The sequence below is a fragment of the Tiliqua scincoides genome, chromosome 3 (genome assembly GCF_035046505.1).
Source record: "Tiliqua scincoides isolate rTilSci1 chromosome 3, rTilSci1.hap2, whole genome shotgun sequence".
Classification (NCBI taxonomy): domain Eukaryota; kingdom Metazoa; phylum Chordata; class Lepidosauria; order Squamata; family Scincidae; genus Tiliqua; species Tiliqua scincoides.
In genome coordinates, this window is record NC_089823.1 from 175,139,355 (window position 1) to 175,158,251 (window position 18,897).

Here is an 18,897-nt window from a genome sequence, read left to right on the forward strand (position 1 = left end):
ATAAATCAGATGACCAATGAGGTCATCCCAGCCTAGTCAAAAGTATCCAGCATAGACCAGGACTTAACCATTGCAGCTAGATAAATCCTCAGGGAAGCCAGCTGCTCTTAAACGATTATTGATGAAGGCTATAGCAGTAACACCCCTGAACTGCCTGTATGGACTTTCTATAGCTTTCAGTGAAGTTGTTTCTTATTATAGAATTTCTGAAAATATGAATTCATCTATTTGTTCAAGTGTACAACTACCTAAGTTGAGTTTGTAAATCTACAATGACCAATTTGTTGCAGCAGTTTACTGCCCTCCATGGTTTTCTTATGAGGGTATGTTACATATCTCACCACAACGTGTGAGTGAATACACCATCAAAATATGCCTGCTGCAAATGCAGAGGAAGACAGGCTTTAAAATATTTTATTTCTTCCTCTCTAGCCAGATTTTCTAGAGGAAATGTGTTTTTCCAGAGGAAAAAAAAGGGCGCCTGAATGTTCTAGGTGAAGGTTAATTAACGAAGTAGACATTTCTAACTATATTTGCTTACCTCATAAAATACAAAGGTGCACCTGGGAACACCTCTTGCCTTTCATAATATCAAAATGCATAAATGAATTGGCTACTATTCAGTGTTACGTGATAGCCTTGGGGGGGATAGAGTCAAGCGAAACCAATTAAGTAAGTTGGTCTTGTCTTGACTTGCAAATTCCTGCAGAATTCTTTATCAGACATAATGAAAAGTCAACTTACAGTGAGGGGTGTTTCAGATTGTTCTTCCCTGCTTTCATCAGATTGATCATGGACCGCTTGCACTTGAAACGCAGGGGCTGGGACCCAAAGAATCACATGATTAATTCCACATAGTCTCAGTGTCTCCAGTCCTTCTACATCCAAATGAATTGGTTTAATAAAATAATGGCTGTCATTCCATTTTGCTTGGGGAGGAAATATTAGCTTATCTTTCAGAAAAAGGAGCCTAAGATAATAGTTTCACACTGTTCAGCACTCAGGCTTGTTTTCCATCCATGTCTCCCATCCAGCTGGCTGTAGAGTGGTGGCACAGCCTGTAGCCCCTTTTCAAAATAGAACGTAATTTTCAAAATGGTCCCAACTATATCGGGGTGCTGCAGGTGAGAGGAGAGCACATAAAGTTACTGTTGTTTGGCACTTGAAAATGTTCTCATAAGAGCTGTCCTATGATGTTGCAGTGCCATGGGGGAACACTCAGCCACTAAAAAGCTGAAATAATAAAATAAACCTTCAGCTTGAACATGGAGCCTTTGACTGGATTAGCTGTGGGTGTGAAAGTGACAAGAGGCTTCTTCAGACTCTGCCAGCTCCACTTTGGCAGCTGATCCAACTAAAGTCTGGTCAACAATTTTGGAGAAGGCCCTGAGCTGGACTTGCTGCCAAGGTGGAAGCTCCTCCAGACTTTGCTTTGAGAATGTTTCAGCTTTTATCAAGAAAGCACACCTTCCAAATCGCTAGAACAAAAAGTTAAATAAAATAAAGATGATGACATACAAGGACGTGGGAGAATGAGAGCGTTTTGTAACTTCAAAATTACGCACTCACACACACAGTAACCAGTAGGGTTTTACACAACCACATTCCATGTGGCAGTCACAAGGGAACTGAATATCTTCCCCAGGGGAAAGATCACATTTTCCAGCAGCAAAATATTGTGGTTTTGTGCACTGCGATCATTTAATATCCCCTTAACATAAGCATACCCTTGAGGGGCAATGTGTGAATGGACTGCAACAAATGAGAAACAGGTGCAGTTTTTTGACCAAAGCTTTAGCCAAAGTTCTGGGTGTACTGTCCTGAGATTTACTTTAGGCATCTCCCAAAGATTTCTGTGGTTCTCAGAGGTCTTTTGTATGTATGTATGCATGCATGCATGCATGCAACTTTTCTAATCTTCACAAAGTTGTTCACAGTAAAAAAAACATAAAAATTAAAAATAGACTTAACCAATAAATAAAGCCGCCATGTCAGACTAAAATCATGTCAGTGATAGAATGTTAGGCAAAAATCACTTAAAAGCCAAGTGGAACCAGATGTGTGTTTAACGTCCTTAGGCAAAGCATTCCAAAAGCAAGGCACCACCGCTGAAAAGATCCTTCTCTGGTCACTGCCAACTGAATCTTCATCAGGGTAGGCCAGATAATCTAAGTGCCTAGGTGGGTTCCTATGGGTAAATGTGAGCCTTCAGGTGGCTTGGCTTCAGACCACGTAGGTCCTTTTAAAAGTAGCAATCAGCACCTTGAACAGGGCTTTAAAGGCCTACTTCTTACTTTAAAGTTTATTTTAAAGATCTGTCTCTATCTTGCACATCTCAAACCACTTTTTAAGCCACCTGCTTTGACCCTGTACCATGCAGGATATGCATCATTCTGAAAGAAGTAACTCACACATCTGACCAGTTGTATTGTGGTCCTTTATGATCTAAAGATGATCTTCTATAGATGCACCTGAGTTGTTCATAGAAAAAGTATTTTTTCCTGAGCAGCTATAAAGACCCCAAATATCTGTATTAAACTTTTCTGCGATCTTATCTGTTATAATCTGTAAATCAGACATGATTTATGGGTTTTGTAATATTTCTGCTCTTTATCTTAGAGTTGTGACTGTTCATCCTCTGTGTTAAATGAACTGGTCTGCCTATGTAGACCGATGCTATAGAGTGCTCAGCAGAACAAATATTAATGCTTTCCTTGCTTATCCATATCGTTAGGAAACTAAATACTGATTAAACAGCAAAAGATGTTTTTCACCTGCAATTCTAAGAAAGCACAACCATAAAGAACAACTTCATGGAGGCACCATAGCTCAATGGTAGACCCCACTTCTGCAAGCAGAAGGTCCTATATGCAGTGCTTAGCATCTCCAGATAGGACTGGGTAGGACGCTGTCTGAAATCCTGGAGATCCCTTGTCCATCAGGTTAGGCAATGCTGAACCAATGTTCTTACTCAGCAGTAGGCAACTTCCTATGTGACCTCACAGTCACTCTCCACTAACAGTCTACCTCTGATAAATACAGCTTATTAAGACTCTGTTTTATTAAAAAGTCATCTTTTTGAGCCATATTCAGCAAAACTTGTCCAAAGGGTGAGATTTGTAAATCAGAATGTAGAGGATGTCTCTGATTTTATAGGTATAATAGTACTAACAGGCATGTTTATAATCCAGATACCCACCAAAAAGATACAAGATGTGTAGAGTTTCAGTGGAATATGGAAATCTGCTGGTGAGGTTGACTTAACATATGCTGCCATTTGGTTTTTTTGGGGGGGAAGGGGTGGCAATCAAGCCCAAGACAGAATGAGCCAGAGCAGTGGTTCGCAAACTTTTCCTTCTCTGGAGCCCTTTACACCTGTAAAAGGAGTCTCAAGGAGCCCCACCAACACATGCATGGAATCTTGGAGAGCCCTGAAGTGCCAATGTGAACTGGACAGTAGGCAGATGGCGGCCATTCACAGTGTGCTCAGGGAGCCCTGAAGGGGCCTCAGGGAGCCCTGGGGCTCCTCGAGCACACTTTGAGGAACACAGAACTAGAGAAAGGAAAACCCAAATTCCTTGTGGCTCCTCTGTTCATCTTAGCTGTCTCTCTATCTGTCTTGAATGGAAATTATGATACTTTTAGATGCTTGGTTGTGCGTTTATCCACACATATGTGTGGTTAGGTTTTTGGCCTTCTGATTGATCAGCCTTCCCTTTCAGTTTTTGTTCAGGCTGAGAAGTACATATGATAACCTAATCCAGAAGGTGATTCTACTGTAGCGAGTGATTCTATTTGTTTTTTTAAAACATTTGGAAACTCTTAGGTTTTTTTCTGAAATACGTAGAGGTCGTATTTCAAAGAGCTATTGCCACCTTCTTTCTTTTCCAAGCTGATTTGTGTGGGATTCTGGCCCCACCCCTTTCGTCACATAAGGCTGTGGGTCTTTTGAAGAATTTCTGTCATTTTTCAATGTGGTCCCTAGCAAGATAATGCGTGCTGCCAAGAGTGAACAAGCTGCTTTCCTTTCCTTCTCGCCTCCCTGAAAGTAAACTGAGTCCTATCAGTTGCTACAGTTTTAAGTATTAACGGGTGTTTGTTTCCACAGCTGTGTTTTGATAAGCTACATTACCACTGCCCTTTTTACACACTAAAGTTTAGCTTGGGTAAATATATGATAGTTTTCAATCTATAGATGTAAATCTATAGGAGCCACGTACCCATTCATCTTGTTTTGTAGAAAGGGATATCTGCTTTCAATTGAGTTGATAAGAGTAGCACTTCATTCTTATCTGTGCTGCTTGATTCATTGGTCCAGTTTCTTATAATCTGCCATAATAATCTCTGGGATAGAAATCAGGTATAAGAGTTGCATCTTGGGCTCCACTAAGCATTTATATTTAATATGTGAGCTGTGGCCCAATCTTATCCTAGTCCAGCCTGTACAGTCCAGGGCCATTGATGCTATGTCTGTTGCATCATGCAGGCCATCTGGAGAGCAGGTTGGCTAGGAAAGATAGGTAAAGAAAGAATTTACTTATCTTCTTGGCCGCTGTCTAATCCCCTATGGAACTCCTCAAAATTATGCCATCTCTTTTGCAGGCATGGCCTTGAAGAGTCTTCTGAAGTGGGTGTGTCTGGGCTGGGATGGGGGTTCTTGATTCAATGTATGTAAGTGCTGCCAAGCTCCACCCCAAATTTTTCATTTTTTTCAATTTAATTTTTTTTCATGTGCTCATAAAACACATGAAGAGCTATTAATAAGAGCCTTTTCTTAAGACAGCATAAGTCGATATCACCTATGGGAAAAATATTTTTCTTTGCTCACCCCAGGACACTTCAACAGCCCTTTGCCCCTATGAAAGTGTAACATTTTCTGATCTTAACCATAGTCAAGATATGGAAGTTGAACACTTCATTCCTCTGACTTGTCCTTTCTTCCTTTCTCTAACCATGCCACACTGTTTGCAGCCTGGTTAGAGCACGGAGGTTCAAGCTAGTCATTGTCAGTTTTAAACCAGAGTCTGAAAGGTGGTGTTTAATTTGCTTTGTCACTGCTAGTTAATTAATATTAAACTAGGTGCAGGCATAGCACTATACTCTCAAAATTTGACTGTAGCGAGAGATTGGTCAATATGTCTGTACCTGAACTAAGTGTCTTGTGGTTGAAGAAGGAAGTGCAGCATTCAAGTTCCTGAGGTATGAGACCCCTGAATCTTTCAATGGAATGCTGGATATGTGGTTAGGTAAGGGCTTGAACCTTTGTAATATGAATGTTTAGAAGTGGAATCAATTTCCCTAATGACTGTTAGGGTAGTCATTTGATAACACATTCCAGTCAGAGCATTTGTGTGGAAACCCTTATGATGAATTTGTGATGAGTACTTGGAAATCTTACACATAGTGTTGGACTGTATTTATTGGGTCCTCATTTGGGTTTTCACACTTTTTGTGAGAGTTAGAAAGGACTTTGAGTTTAAATAGTTTTGCAGGAAATGGAAGCTAAAGCAATGCTGAGTACTTTAAATTAGAAGTGAAGCAAATATGTTCTACAGAATTGACATCTGTCCGAGGCCCAACATCTATGCAAAACCTCTTTCTGCTTCTGTGAATGCTAGGAGCAAAGTTTTAGCACACACTGGAAAAAAAGGCTGACTGGATGACTCAAAATATCCCTCCCTCGCTATATTCTGATTGGCTGAATTTATCAACAGGTTAGGTCATAGATTTCTTGGAGTCAAGCAAGATACAGTCAGTCTAAGAGGGGAGTTATCAAGAGAAGCAGTTGTGCATACTCAGAACTTGTCATAACATTTGGCAGTGCAAATATTGTCTGCAACTTGAAAAGGTTCCATTAGCTGAGGCTCTAGTTTTTATAAAATGATCATGCTCAGTGTCCTGTCATTTTTAGCCCAGAGATTGACTGTATTCAGAACTTGTCAAAACCTGCTTAGGGCGCCAGATTTTTTTTTTCTTTTCCTTTGAATTAAAACAACATTTGTCTGTTATCCCAGTCTGGCAGGCACAGGGCAAATGTCATGCTGGAGAATAATCTGAGGGCTGGCTTTGTAAATAGGTTAATTGTGCTGTCACAGCTCATGGCTTTTCTCTAGCCCATTTAGGCCCCTCATACAGGCTAAAACTTGAGATATGCTTTCTGTTGTTTTGGAGCCCAGTATCTGTCCTGGTACTTGGTTCTGCTCTAAGGCATAGCATTCTGGGACTATTTTGACTGTACTTCAGTATATGGGTACTCATGATTTTCTAAACAGAACTAATGGTCCTAGTTGAAGTAGCTTGAACTTCTAGAAGTTATTCATGTGCATGCTTGATGTGGCAGCCTGTGAAAGGCTTGTTAGACAGCTTTGGCTAATGCAGGATGCATTAGGCCAAGACAACCAGAGGTCTCTGGGACTTCTCCCAAAGCCGGAGTGTTGGCATCATCAGCAGGAGCTCTCAAGCACTGTCTTTGAAACTTTTTCCCCCCAACTATCTGAGCTGAGAAGAAGCATCAGGCTCAGCCGGAGGCAAATTGAAAAATTTGCCTAGGGGCATATTTTAATGTCTAGTGCTGTCTTTCTCAAGGCCCACCTGTGAGAAGATATGTAGCTCATGTTATATTACTGTTATACAAATTTACTTGTGAGTAAGTTTGATTGAACACAGTGGGACTTACTTTGAAATAAGTATGCGTAGGTTAGCACTTTTCTAATTATATAGAGTTGTGTAAATCATATTTCCTGCACTTTAAAATCTGCCACTACACCACCGAAAATAACAAACAATAATTGTGGTGATTGAAATGACTATGGACCACTTCAAGGCTTTGTACTGGAACCTTGTTTTTTATTAGGAAGCTTTACAACACATCTGACAAAACTATAGTGAGGCTAGTTCTATCTTCTTTGTGTCTATATCTGTAACTGTACCTTGCGGAGATAAAGTGTCCTGTGACAGAATGTATCTCTTCAAAGCAAAATTGATAAGACATACAGGTTGAGCCTACTTATCAGCAGATTTTGTACCTGTCTATCTGACTCAGCACAGGTCCTCCAGATCCTCACTGAGCCGGATTTGGCCCAAGTTGAAGCTCCTGAAGGTGACTACAACATCTTCTGAGGTCTCAGAATGGCCTCTGGAGGTCTTAGAAGGGCACTTCCTGTTTTTGGCCAAAAACTGTGACTGCTCTTTTAGAACCTCTGGAGGCCATTCTGAGTCCCGTAAGGACTGCACGCTGCTTCTACGGAACTCAGAACAGCTCTGTTTGCGTTTGCAGCCCCAGCCATGAATTTCATTATTTTTAGTAGGTTTTTAGTATCCGCGGGTGGAAGAGGAATGGATCCCCCATGGGTACAGAGGCACCACCAGTATTAGGTGTTACAAACCCATCACACTGACAGTAGAACATAAAGACTATAATAAATACTATGAAAGCAACTTCGGAAAGAGGTGTTTTGGAATCATGCTTCTAATCATGGCCTACAAAATTGAGGGTCAGAAAAGTTTTTCCAAACTTTATGGTGCTTTGATATGAATTTGGGGTGCCGATTCCAAAAATGGCATCCATTTTGCCCTATCGTGTCTAGTTTTGGAGACACAGCATAGCCTCATTAGTGAATGGTTCAAGCAGCTTCCTCATGAGGAAGCTACAGTGTAGGCTTCCTCATGAGGAAGCTGCTTGAACCATTCACTAAAGAGGCTATGCTGTGTCTCCAAAACTAGACACGATAGGGCAAAATGGATGCCATTTTTGGAATCAGCACCCCAAATATACCCAGGAATTGGTGTAACGTTTAAGGAAGCAAAATGTGTTTTGGCCTGTGTAATCAAAATGGAGCTCGGGTAACTTGGTGCGACAGTAATCTCACAACTTGTGTGTATGGCAGGGCGTGGAGCTGTCCACATTGGGCTTTAATGTTAGCGATCTCTCATCCACCTTGCTGCTTTAACACAGTAAGGTGTGTAAAAGTATACCCAGTGACCTGTTGCTGTTCTGTACGTGCAGCACATCAGTGGCCTAGTGTGGCGGCAGCATGATGGAAGAGGAGAGCCCTGATGGGGGCCACATTGCATTCTTCTGTTTGCATGTGCAAAGTGCTTACAATTCAGATTTCAGCACGTTTCCTTTTTCAGATGTGTTGATGCATAATCAGTTTGTCTCCTGTAAATAGTAGACTGCTTATATGGCTGTCTGAGGGATTTTTGGGGGAGAAAAACCTTCTCCAGAAAGCATCTACCCGATTCACTCAATGAGTCTCATATTTTGCAGGAGTATGGTTGTATCATTTGAGTTCCACTAAAAGCTTTTATGGGTAATGCACAGCAATTATTAAATTGTACTCCTTGGAATTAGTTTAACAAAGTCAAAAAGGATTTCTTCTTTTTAATTACAAGGTGTCAGCACGAAGTGACAATCTGAACAGCCTCAGTGAACTGATGCAGAATCAAGGATTGTTTTACTGGTTAACATTTTGATTCATCAGTCTCCTAACAATGAAGAAAGTGAGAGATCTTGTTAGGTTTTGGCCTTGTCAACAAGATGAATAACTTGAGCAGTTATAAATGCAATTCCTTGACATGGTGTCATAAACACTTTGTGCAACTAAAGTGATTACTTTGTATGACGTAAGTAGGCTTAAGTGGTAGACTAAAATGTAGATATAATATCAATCTCACTTAGAATATTAGATGAACACTGTCGGAGTAGCAGGTTTTTCTTCAAACTGGTGACAGCCACATGTTCGTGTTATGTGTAATGTAACTGATGGTGTTATCTTCCCAAATTAGTCATCAGAATGGCGGCTTTCTCAGACAGCAGTCTGTTTTTCTTATTTTCAGACCAGATAGGGTAAAGAGACCAGGTTTATCTTGGCTGGATATCAAAAAAATTACAAAGACCGAATGCATGAAGTACTTTTCTTCAGTCACGAATAAATGGACAAGAGGAACTTGGTGTGCAAAATGCAGAACAGCTGAAATTCAGGGTAGTGGCATTTCTAAAACATTGTATTGGGACGCCCAATCTACACCTTCTGGGAAATGAGATGAGAAGCTGAGGTTGTCAAATTTTGGACTATTCCGCTCAGACTGCAGGTAGGAAGTTGTGCGAAAAAGCATATTGTGTGTAACTTGGGGAGAGATATGTGCTACATTTTTCTTACAATATGCCCAGTTACTACATGGAGGTAGAACAGTTCAAAATTCTATCACTTCAGCTTGTCACGTAACTCTGTAATAATTGTCTCTTAAAGTTCTTTCATATGATACTAAGAGTACAATCCAAAGTCTGCAATAGGCTGGCTCAGGCCCCCTGTGCCAGCCCAGAAGTGTAATGAACATGCCAAAAAACCTATTTGTGGCCACTCGAGAGCCAGCTAGGCTGGTGTAGAGGCCCATGCTGGCTCCTAGAGGCCCCATCCAACTTCAGAGTTGTTAGGTTTGTACTGCCCTGGGCAGGCCAATGCAGGAGGTGGGAGAGAGTGGTGGGAGCGTGGAACGGAGGTGGGGAGGGAGTGTTTTAGGGGAGGGTGGACTGGGAGACTGCTCAGACCCAGGTGGTGGTGGGATCGACCATGGAAGCACAGGCCTAAGCAGCCTTAATGGGCTGCTCAGGTTTGCACCAGCAAATTTGCTGGCCTAGAACCAAGTAGCCCCATAGAGGTGGCTGGGCATTAGTTAGGGTAAGGGGAAAAATATCCTCTTACCCTGTGTTTCTTCCCAGTCACTTCCTAACCTGTGCTGGATACAGGGGAATAACAGTTTTACATCAGAATGATTATGGTGACATAATAATAATAAAATAATAATAATAAAACTTTATTTTTATCCCGCCCTTCTCCCTAACGGGACAAAAACTTTGTCATGTTTATTGCACATTCAAAATGCTACAGCATCAATGATACATAAAATATTCTAGTTGTTCTTCTTGGTTTCTGAAATAAAGTTTGTTTTTTTTTAAGCAGCAGGTACTTTTCAAGCTGTTTACTCAATAAAAGAAAAATGAGTTTGTTTTGTGTGTGCATGTGTGTGTTCAGGTGCCTGTAGTAGAAAAGCTCATAGCTTTAGTTACAGGGATAAAAATAAGGCTGTATACATAGCAAATAGTTCTGATAAACATGTAGAATATCCTATTTATAGTGCATCACAAACTCTGTCTACAATCTGATGTGAAGCATAACCTTAGAAGACCGTAGATATTAAGGAACTTGGAACCGTTGTGTGTTACTTTTCAGTGTCATTGTGTGAGTTCCTCTGTGGTCTGTGGGCAATGAAAAAAAAAGTTAGGATTTGGGAGCAACATGTAAAGTATCAAAAAGCAAATATGAAGAGTTGTGGAAAGTGGAAACACAGTGGTAGTAGTAAGGTTTTTAAGCAGATGCTTTGAATGACTGACATTGAGCTGTCTTAACATATAGTGTGACTGACATTGAGCTGTCTTAACATATAATGTAAAAGCACCAGTTCTGTTCTTTGCACACTGGGTTAATTTAGTTTAGTTCCAAATTAATTTAGTTCTTTCTGAGCCAACACTGTTACTGAATTGATGTGTTGTGAATTTTGATTGGCCTGATCTTTGCTCTGTGCGGCATCCACTGATATGATTGCTTCAGGAACTTCCTACCATACAGCTTGACTCACATTTCATGCATTGCGTAAAGCGATGGGATGTAAATTGCGTGGTATAGGATAACAGAGTATTTGCCATCTCCATCAGATAATTGCTATAGTGGATCCATTCTGTCTACATTCACAACTCACCAAGTTAATCATGAGAATTTGTCATAAATATTGCTGTATGGGATCAGGGAGGGCTGATTTGGTTTACATTTCATTTAGGGTCAAAATGTATGCACTGTGTGCTACAAATATGCATTGGAACATATATTTTATCCGTTTAGCTTCACCTACATGTATTCCTTTCACCTGATCACACTCCTAATCCCCTTGCCATGAATCTTGCCTGAATGAAAGGGGGAAAAAAATGGAGGCCTTCCAGAGTAGTACTTGTTAAGACCTAGCCCTTGATACTCACTAATTGTTTCCTGGTACTTAGTAACTAGCGGAATGTACACCCCTCCCAGTTTTGTTATAGTGCTGATCATTATCTTGTATCAAATGCCTGACCAGGAGGCCATTATAACCTTCATAAACGTGAAAAAGTAAGAGAAAGGAAAAAAAAAATTACAATCTCCTGTAAAGTTCAAAGCCCGTGCACATAATTTTAGTCTCGTTTCAACTGTACAGGTGCCTTCGTGCCTAATAAGACTTTTAGGAAAACAGGAGATTGCATGCTAATAACCACTATAGCTTGTATGCTAATAATAACTGTCCCAAATAAGGTGTATATATAATGTGCACAAATGTGATGGGAGATAATTATGTGATCAGCACAGAAGAGCTGTGCTGTGCTAAGATATCGCTTTGGCAGTAGAAGTAACAGATGAAAAGCACAATCAAAGGTATACCATGTCCTGCCTTTGAACCTTGATTTATATACTACAGCTGTAGTAAACTTCAAAGAGAGCTATGGCTTACGTTCTTACAAACAAACAGGAAAATCTCTTCTGGGCTGCATCATTTTGGACTGCGGATTCTTCCTCTATTGAAAAATAACAACATACTAACATGCAACAGCAGCAGATCCAAACCCATGTACATGGAAACCAGATGTCAGGGACAAAGGTTCTGACCTGACCTTTCCCTTGACAGCATTTTTGTTTTGCTTTAAATGGAGAAGAACCCGGTTATGAGAGCCTCAACCTCCAATGATACAGTTCAGAAACAGGTTTACCACCTACCTCACTGCTGTTTGCAAGACCTGTGATACAGTCACTCAGACTCAGATTAGCATGTTTAAATGGCATCTTCAGGTGTGTAATGTTTACATGTTGTTAACAATGACGGTAATTGTAGTTCTAGTGTCCATGTGTACTTTGATGCATGTCCAGAGATCTGCCTGTGGCTGTCCCAGTCTCTCTTTCATGTCAAGAAAATGCTCTTTATAAACACATTTCCTATTAGGGCTGTCAACCTTTCAAGGTTGACCTGGAGTCTTCAGGAATCAATATCAATCTTCAGGTGGAGATTGGAGGTGGTGGTTGCAGGAGATTATAACAGTTTTTCTTTGGCTTAATGATAGGAATGTTAGGAAGGGAGGGGAAGTTTTTGAGGAATAATTTCAGTCAGAGTCAGCAACCCTGTTCACCACCATTAAAGAGAATGAAGTAGTTCATGTTCATACAGAACTTCATGTATGCGTTTCTACAGCCATACCTTATTATGAAAATTCAGTAACCAATGGAGACCTACAGTTAAAGTTTCCACCAGGCATGTAGAAGTAAGATCTTTATATCCAGCAGCATTCTTTCCATAAATCCTGTTACTTGTCACTCAGCTTTAACTATTCTCCCTAGCTCTTTCAGCATTTGAAATCATACAGTCCAGTGAGACTATACAATATCATCAGTTATCACCTGCACTTTTGTGCAGAATTCTACACTTTCTGTAATCTATTTGGAACATAAGAACATAAGAACATAAGAACAGCCCCACTGGATCAGGCCATAGGCCCACTAGTCCAGCTTCCTGTATCTCACAGCGGCCCACCAAATGCCCCAGGGAGCACACCAGATAACAAGAGACCTCATCCTGGTGCCCTCCCCTACATCTGGCATTCTGACTTAACCCATTCCTAAAATCAGGAGGTTGCACATACTCATCATGGCTTGTACCCCATAATGGATTTTTCCTCCAGAAACTCGTCCAATCCCCTTTTAAAGGCGTCTAGGCTAGACCCCAGCACCACATCCTGTGGCAAGGAGTTCCATAGACTGACCACGCGCTGAGTAAAGAAATATTTTCTTTTGTCTGTCCTAACCCGCCCAACACTCAATTTTAGTGGATGTCCCCTGGTTCTGGTATTATGTGAGAGTGTAAAGAGCATCTCCCTATCCACTCTGTCCATCCCCTGCATAATTTTGTATGTCTCAATCATGTCCCCCCTCAAGCGTCTCTTTTCTAGGCTGAAGAGGCCCAAACGCCGTAGCCTTTCCTCATAAGGAAGGTGCCCCAGCCCTGTAATCATCTTAGTCGCTCTCTTTTGCACCTTTTCCATTTCCACTATGTCTTTTTTGAGATGCGGCGACCAGAACTGGACACAATACTCCAGGTGTGGCCTTACCATCGATTTGTACAACGGCATTATAATACTAGCCATTTTGTTCTCAATACCCTTCCTAATGATCCCAAGCATAGAATTGGCCTTCTTCACTGCCGCCGCACATTGGGTCGACACTTTCATCGACCTGTCCACCACCACCCCACGATCTCTCTCCTGATCTGTCACAGACAGCTCAGAACCCATCAGCCTATATCTAAAGTTTTGATTTTTTGCCCCAATGTGCATGACTTTACACTTACTGACATTGAAGCGCATCTGCCATTTTGCTGCCCATTCTGCCAGTCTGGAGAGATCCTTCTGGAGCTCCTCACAATCACTTCTGGTCTTTACCACTCAGAAAAGTTTGGTGTCGTCTGCAAACTTAGCCACTTCACTGCTCAACCCTGTCTCCAGGTCATTTATGAAGAGGTTGAAAAGCACCGGTCCCAGGACACATCCTTGGGGCACACCGCTTTTCACCTCTCTCCATTGTGAAAATTGCCCATTGACACCCACTCTCTGCTTCCTGGCCTCCAACCAGTTCTCAATCCAGGAGAGGACCTGTCCTCTAATTCCCTGACTGTGGAGTTTTTTCAGTAGCCTTTGGTGAGGGACCGTGTCAAACGCCTTCTGAAAGTCCAGATATATAATGTCCACGGGTTCTCCCGCATCCACATGCCTGTTGACCTTTTCAAAGAATTCTATAAGGTTTGTGAGGCAAGACTTACCCTTACAGAAGCCATGCTGACTCTCCCTCAGCAAGGCCTGTTCATCTATGTGTTTTGAGATCCTATCTTTGATGAGGCATTCCACCATCTTACCATCTTATTCCACCATCTTACCCACCATCTTTATCTTACACAAATTTCCATTTTCTTCCCCCCAAAATTGGATTGCATTTGGAGCTTTGTGGTGTGCCGTGATGCCACAGCTGCCTTGCTAATATGGTAACATGGGTTACTTCATTGTTAGGACTTCTATTGAAGGTTATCTGAGTGCTGAGGTATTCAATCTGTGCGTCCCGCCTCCCTAGTGAGGTGTGGCTAGCCTCTGGCATCACCAAGTATCTCGGGGAGAGAGGCTAGGCTGGACTGGGCTGGGCTGCTCTGCTCAGCTGCACTGGCTGCCTTCTGACTTGCGGCTTTTCTGCAGCTGTGAACGAGGTGGGTGGAGCAGCATGAGGCTGGGAGGGTGTGTGAAACATGGTGGGGGGAGGTGGGAGAGAAGGCTGGCTGGGCAGGCAGGCAGAGGTGCCGCATCTCATCATGGAGCTCTCTCCATGTGCAACCTTGCCCCAAGGACTACATTTCCCAGTGTGCCCGTCGCCATGAGCATCCTGGGATTGGTCAAGGCTGCTTGGGAAGGAAGGAACCAGCCTGCTCCTAGTGGGGGGGGGTGTCCAAATGCCCCAGCCTGCATCCCTCCGTCTTGCCTGGGGGGAACGGGGGTGGCATCTGCATGTTGGGTGTATGTGTGTGAGCAGCCCCCATCTACTTTGGGGTGAGTTGTAATCTTGCTGGGTGTGGCTGCAATCCTTTCCACACTTTCCTGGGAGTAAGCCCCATTGACTCAAATGGGGCTTACTTCTGGGTAGACCTACATAGGCTTGGGGTCTGTGTCAGCTTAACCAAGGATCCTCACCTTTCTCTTTTTCCTCCCCCCTCAAAAAAGAAAAAAAAGCCACTCTTGATGGCTTTGTCTCCAAAAATTGATTAAAAATAAAAGTCCCTATTCCTTTTTAGCCATTCTCCCTTTTTCTCTTGCCTCCTTTGGGGGGGGGGGGTTACGCTGTTGGCTGCTATTGTAAGATAAAAGGCACAATCCTAGCTAGGTCTACTTAGAAGTAAGTCCTGTTGTGTTAAATGGGACTTACTCCCAGAAAAGTGGGGTTAGGATTCCACCCAAACAGTTTCTAGGTCTCAGTTTGCATCAGTTTGCAATTAGCAGATACACACAAAACAAAGTCTTCCCCTCCCCCAGCAAATTCATCACTTCCCCCCTCTCTTTCCAAAACCCTCTAGGTGTGCTGCTAACAAACTCAGAGGGTCTTACTCTCAAGTAAGTGTGGTTAGGATTGCAGCCTCAGAGTGCTGGCAGCCTTGTTTCTAGTGTATAATTATAACACCTTCATCCCTATTTTGGGGGTAACTGAGGTGAGGTGTTGTAATGGGGAGCCGTGGCCAATGGCTATAGGGATCAGGAGGTGTGAGCCAGAAAAGTTCAAGAACCACTGTCTGAGTGCTTCGGATGTCTCTAAGGACCCAATCCTATCCAACTTTCCAGTGCCAGTGCAACCGCAATGGGGAAAGGGAACAAACATTCCTTTAACTGGAGAAGGCCTCATAACTGCCTCCCTACTGCAGGATGCAGCGCATTCACTATTGGCACAGCTGCACCTACACTGGAAAATTGGATAGGATTTGGCCATTAGCCATTTGTGGTAAAGCTAATTTAAGAAAAGATTGTCACAGGTTCAAATGCATCTTTGTTATGAGTAGAGGTTGAAGATAGTGGTGCCTACTTTTCAGAACTTTTTATTTATTTTTAAAATCTTTTAGGTACGAAATCAGCACTGGAGTCTTATAATGGAGAGTGTTGTCCCATCAGACAAAGGAAATTATACCTGTATTGTGGAAAATATACATGGATCCATCAATCACACATACCACCTTGATGTTGTTGGTGAGTAGACTCCCAATGGCTAAGAGAGTCTTAACATCATGATTTTGATGCATTTTCTTTTTTACAACTTTTTAAAAATACAAAATTTAAAATTACATTAGCATGAAAATGGTTTCTTTAAGAAGGTTTCTTGCCTTTATATTGACATTGTTATTAAAAATGTTTAAACATTTTGACATACGTGACTTTGGCCTGCTTAATTTGCGAGTAGGGCTGCTACTTTAATATTTAAGAAAGTGTAGGGGAGTGGTATTCAAACTGGGGCGTCGTGATGTCCCAGCCTGTGGCTCCTGGCCTCTGCCCCCTTAAGGGGCAGGAGCAGCCAGGAGACAGGGGGAAGGCAGTGGATCGCACCGCTCAGGGGAGCTGCAGGGGCTTGGGTGCACTTGCCCAAGCCTCTTGCAGCCTCTTGGGGGGTGCGGGGATCCCTGCGCAACCTTCAGCAGGGCTCCCCAGGTCAGGAAAAGTGAAAGCGGAGCGATCGCGCCCCACTCCGCAAAACCAGAAGCAGAGCACAATCGCTCTGCTTTCCCTTCTGACGGGGCTGCAGGGGGAACCCTGCGCGAGCGCCTGCAGGGTGCCCCAGGTCAGGGAAAGGGAGAGTGGGGCGATTGCGCTCTGCTTCTGCTTTTGCAGAGGCAGAGCAGATCGCTCCACTCTCCCTTTCCCTGATCTGGGGCGCCCTGCAGGCTCTCGCGCAGGGTGCCCGCACACAGGGATGGCTGCTGCAGGGACTGGTGAGTGCATCCCAGTCCCTACAGCCCCCTGAGCGACGCGATCCTGGGGACCGCATCGCTGCCTTCTCCCTGCTGCCTTCCCCCTGTCCCCGCAAAGACTTATTGTGGGTTTCAAACTCCCGGAGAGTTTGAAAACCACAGGTGTAGGGTGTTGTAGAGCTGTAGTTACATTTTTCATAAGCCTTCTATTCAGCTGAGGTGCACTAACCTGGAGTCTCTACCATATTTTTTGTTTGAACACTTGTTTAAACAATGTTTATTGAAGGTGCAGCTCCAAGGCTGCCAGAAATTGTAGTAAATTGCATTCCACATGACTCCATCCTGTACAGACCAGCTGCTGAATGATGTTTACTCACCAGGGAGTAGGTGTGTCCACAATATCTAACAAAGAAGGAAGCAGAGGGGAATATATATCCAGTTTTCTCAGAATATTTTCCCCTTGGCTTGGGGGTTCCCCTCTTCAGAGAATTGCAGAGCAAAAAGGCGGAAGTGAACGAAAAGGAAGCATCTGCTTTTAAAATGACAGGAATTAAAGTGGACTAAAAAGACACTGTCTTCAAATCCCCACGGAATGTCCAGTTTTACTTTTGTCAAGATTCTCGCCTGTTTTGAGGGAAAACCTGAGTAAATATTTACCAGAAGCCCCTTGCCTCCTTTTCCCTCTTTGAGTCCTTTCAATGCCTTACATTCAGGAATATTCTACAGAGTTTATTTTTCCTGGCAGAAAAATATTAGTGACTTGCATGAATGAATGGAATGGTAATGAGAGTTATGTCATTTATTGCTATGTCTGCTACTTTCATAGAGAGAATCATAAAAGTAAACAGTAAGGCCAAGATTTTCCATCATGGTTAGTGGTTTCTGAGTGCTAAGTTAACCATCACAGGGCCCCCTTTCCCCCTCAGGGGTCCAGAAATGCGCTTAAAAAAATACCCCTGTTAAACCTCCTTTTATTAAGACATCCATAGCACCCTATACTCTCAGTACATTTTAAAGGATGTGGTATTTGTCTAAGTGTTCCTTTTTATATTTATTTAGCGGCAATGGTATGTCAGAATTCAACCTTTTTTTTGCTAGTATTGAAGCATTTGGTGTGGTGCTAGTTTTTTTGGTCCCAACTCAATGATGGATTCTGAAAAAACACAAGACAGTCAAGCATGACCCAGCGTGTGAAATCTAAAACAGAATGAGAAGGAATAGCCGAATAGACTTGCACACCAGTTTAATAGCAGCAGTAGGAATGGAACGCAGATGTGATATTCAGCATAAGTGGGAGGATGTTTCAGTTGTCAATAACATGTTCAGGAGTATCATGTGATAGTGCTGGACTGTATCCAGTTCAGAATGCACTAGGAAGATTGCACAGTAGCAGACCTCCACAGTCTTGCACCCGAGGGCAAAGGTTCACAATGGCGCCCTTCCCGCAAGGTATTGCCACCTCTGCGTGCAAATCTGCCCCCCTCCCCGCTTACCTTGAGCACATGGTGTTTCATACGACTCCAGGATGCGTCAGGGAAGCCTCCTGAAAGTTCCCAAATGCTTTGTGCTTTTGGCAAACCGGAAGCACAGTTTCTGACCCCGTTGGGAGCCTCAGAGAGATTTCAGCAGGGTCCTGAAGGTACACAAGGCTCTGTGCCTGGGGCATTCACCCCATCAAGTGAATGGTAGGTCCGCCACTGAGATTGCATTTTGAATGTTCCCATGTGTCAAAATATCACAGCTCATGGAAAGCCAACATGTCAATAACATGTCTTCTAGCACAGCCTTTTCTCTTTGCAGATTTTCTGATGCAAGGCATGTGGTATGTGTGCACGCGCACATGTGTCTTTAAATAGGGGAGAGCACTGATTCAGACACTAGAAGGGTTAACAGAGTTCTAGCTCCCTCAGTTGATTTCATTAGTATAGGACTGAGGGTACAATCCTAACCAACTTTCCTGCACTGGCATAGCTGTGCCAGTGGGGCATGTGCTGCATCCTGTTGTTGGGGGGGAGGGGGAAGCTGTCATGGAGGCCTCCTCATGGTAAGGCAATGTTTGTTCCCTTACCCTCAGAGTTGCATTGCTCTTACCTCATTGCTGGAAAGTTGGTTAGGATTTTAGAATGTTGGAATATAAGTTAACAGCTTGTAGTGGATGAAATATCCTAGAATCTCTAGTGTCTGGGTCTTTGCACTAGGTGAAGACCCATCAGACTAGCAAGTAAAAATGTTCATCTTCCGCTAACAGTATCGTAGTTCTGCATGGTCAAACTCAGCCTAGATTGGGTCAGAATGGGACTGAACTGGTACTACATGCATTTCTTGGAACTCCTTTGGTTG

At 42.8% G+C, this 18,897-nt stretch overlaps 1 protein-coding gene across 1 annotated transcript in view; it reads left to right on the top strand.

Moving 5' to 3' along the window:
- FGFR2 (fibroblast growth factor receptor 2) overlaps positions 1-18,897 on the top strand; it is a 139,211-nt gene that overhangs the window by 48,316 nt on the left and 71,998 nt on the right. Inside the window, exon 6 of the mRNA XM_066621940.1 lies at positions 15,718-15,841. Within this exon, the coding sequence (XP_066478037.1) occupies positions 15,718-15,841 (124 nt within the window). The remainder of the gene's footprint in view (positions 1-15,717; positions 15,842-18,897) is intronic.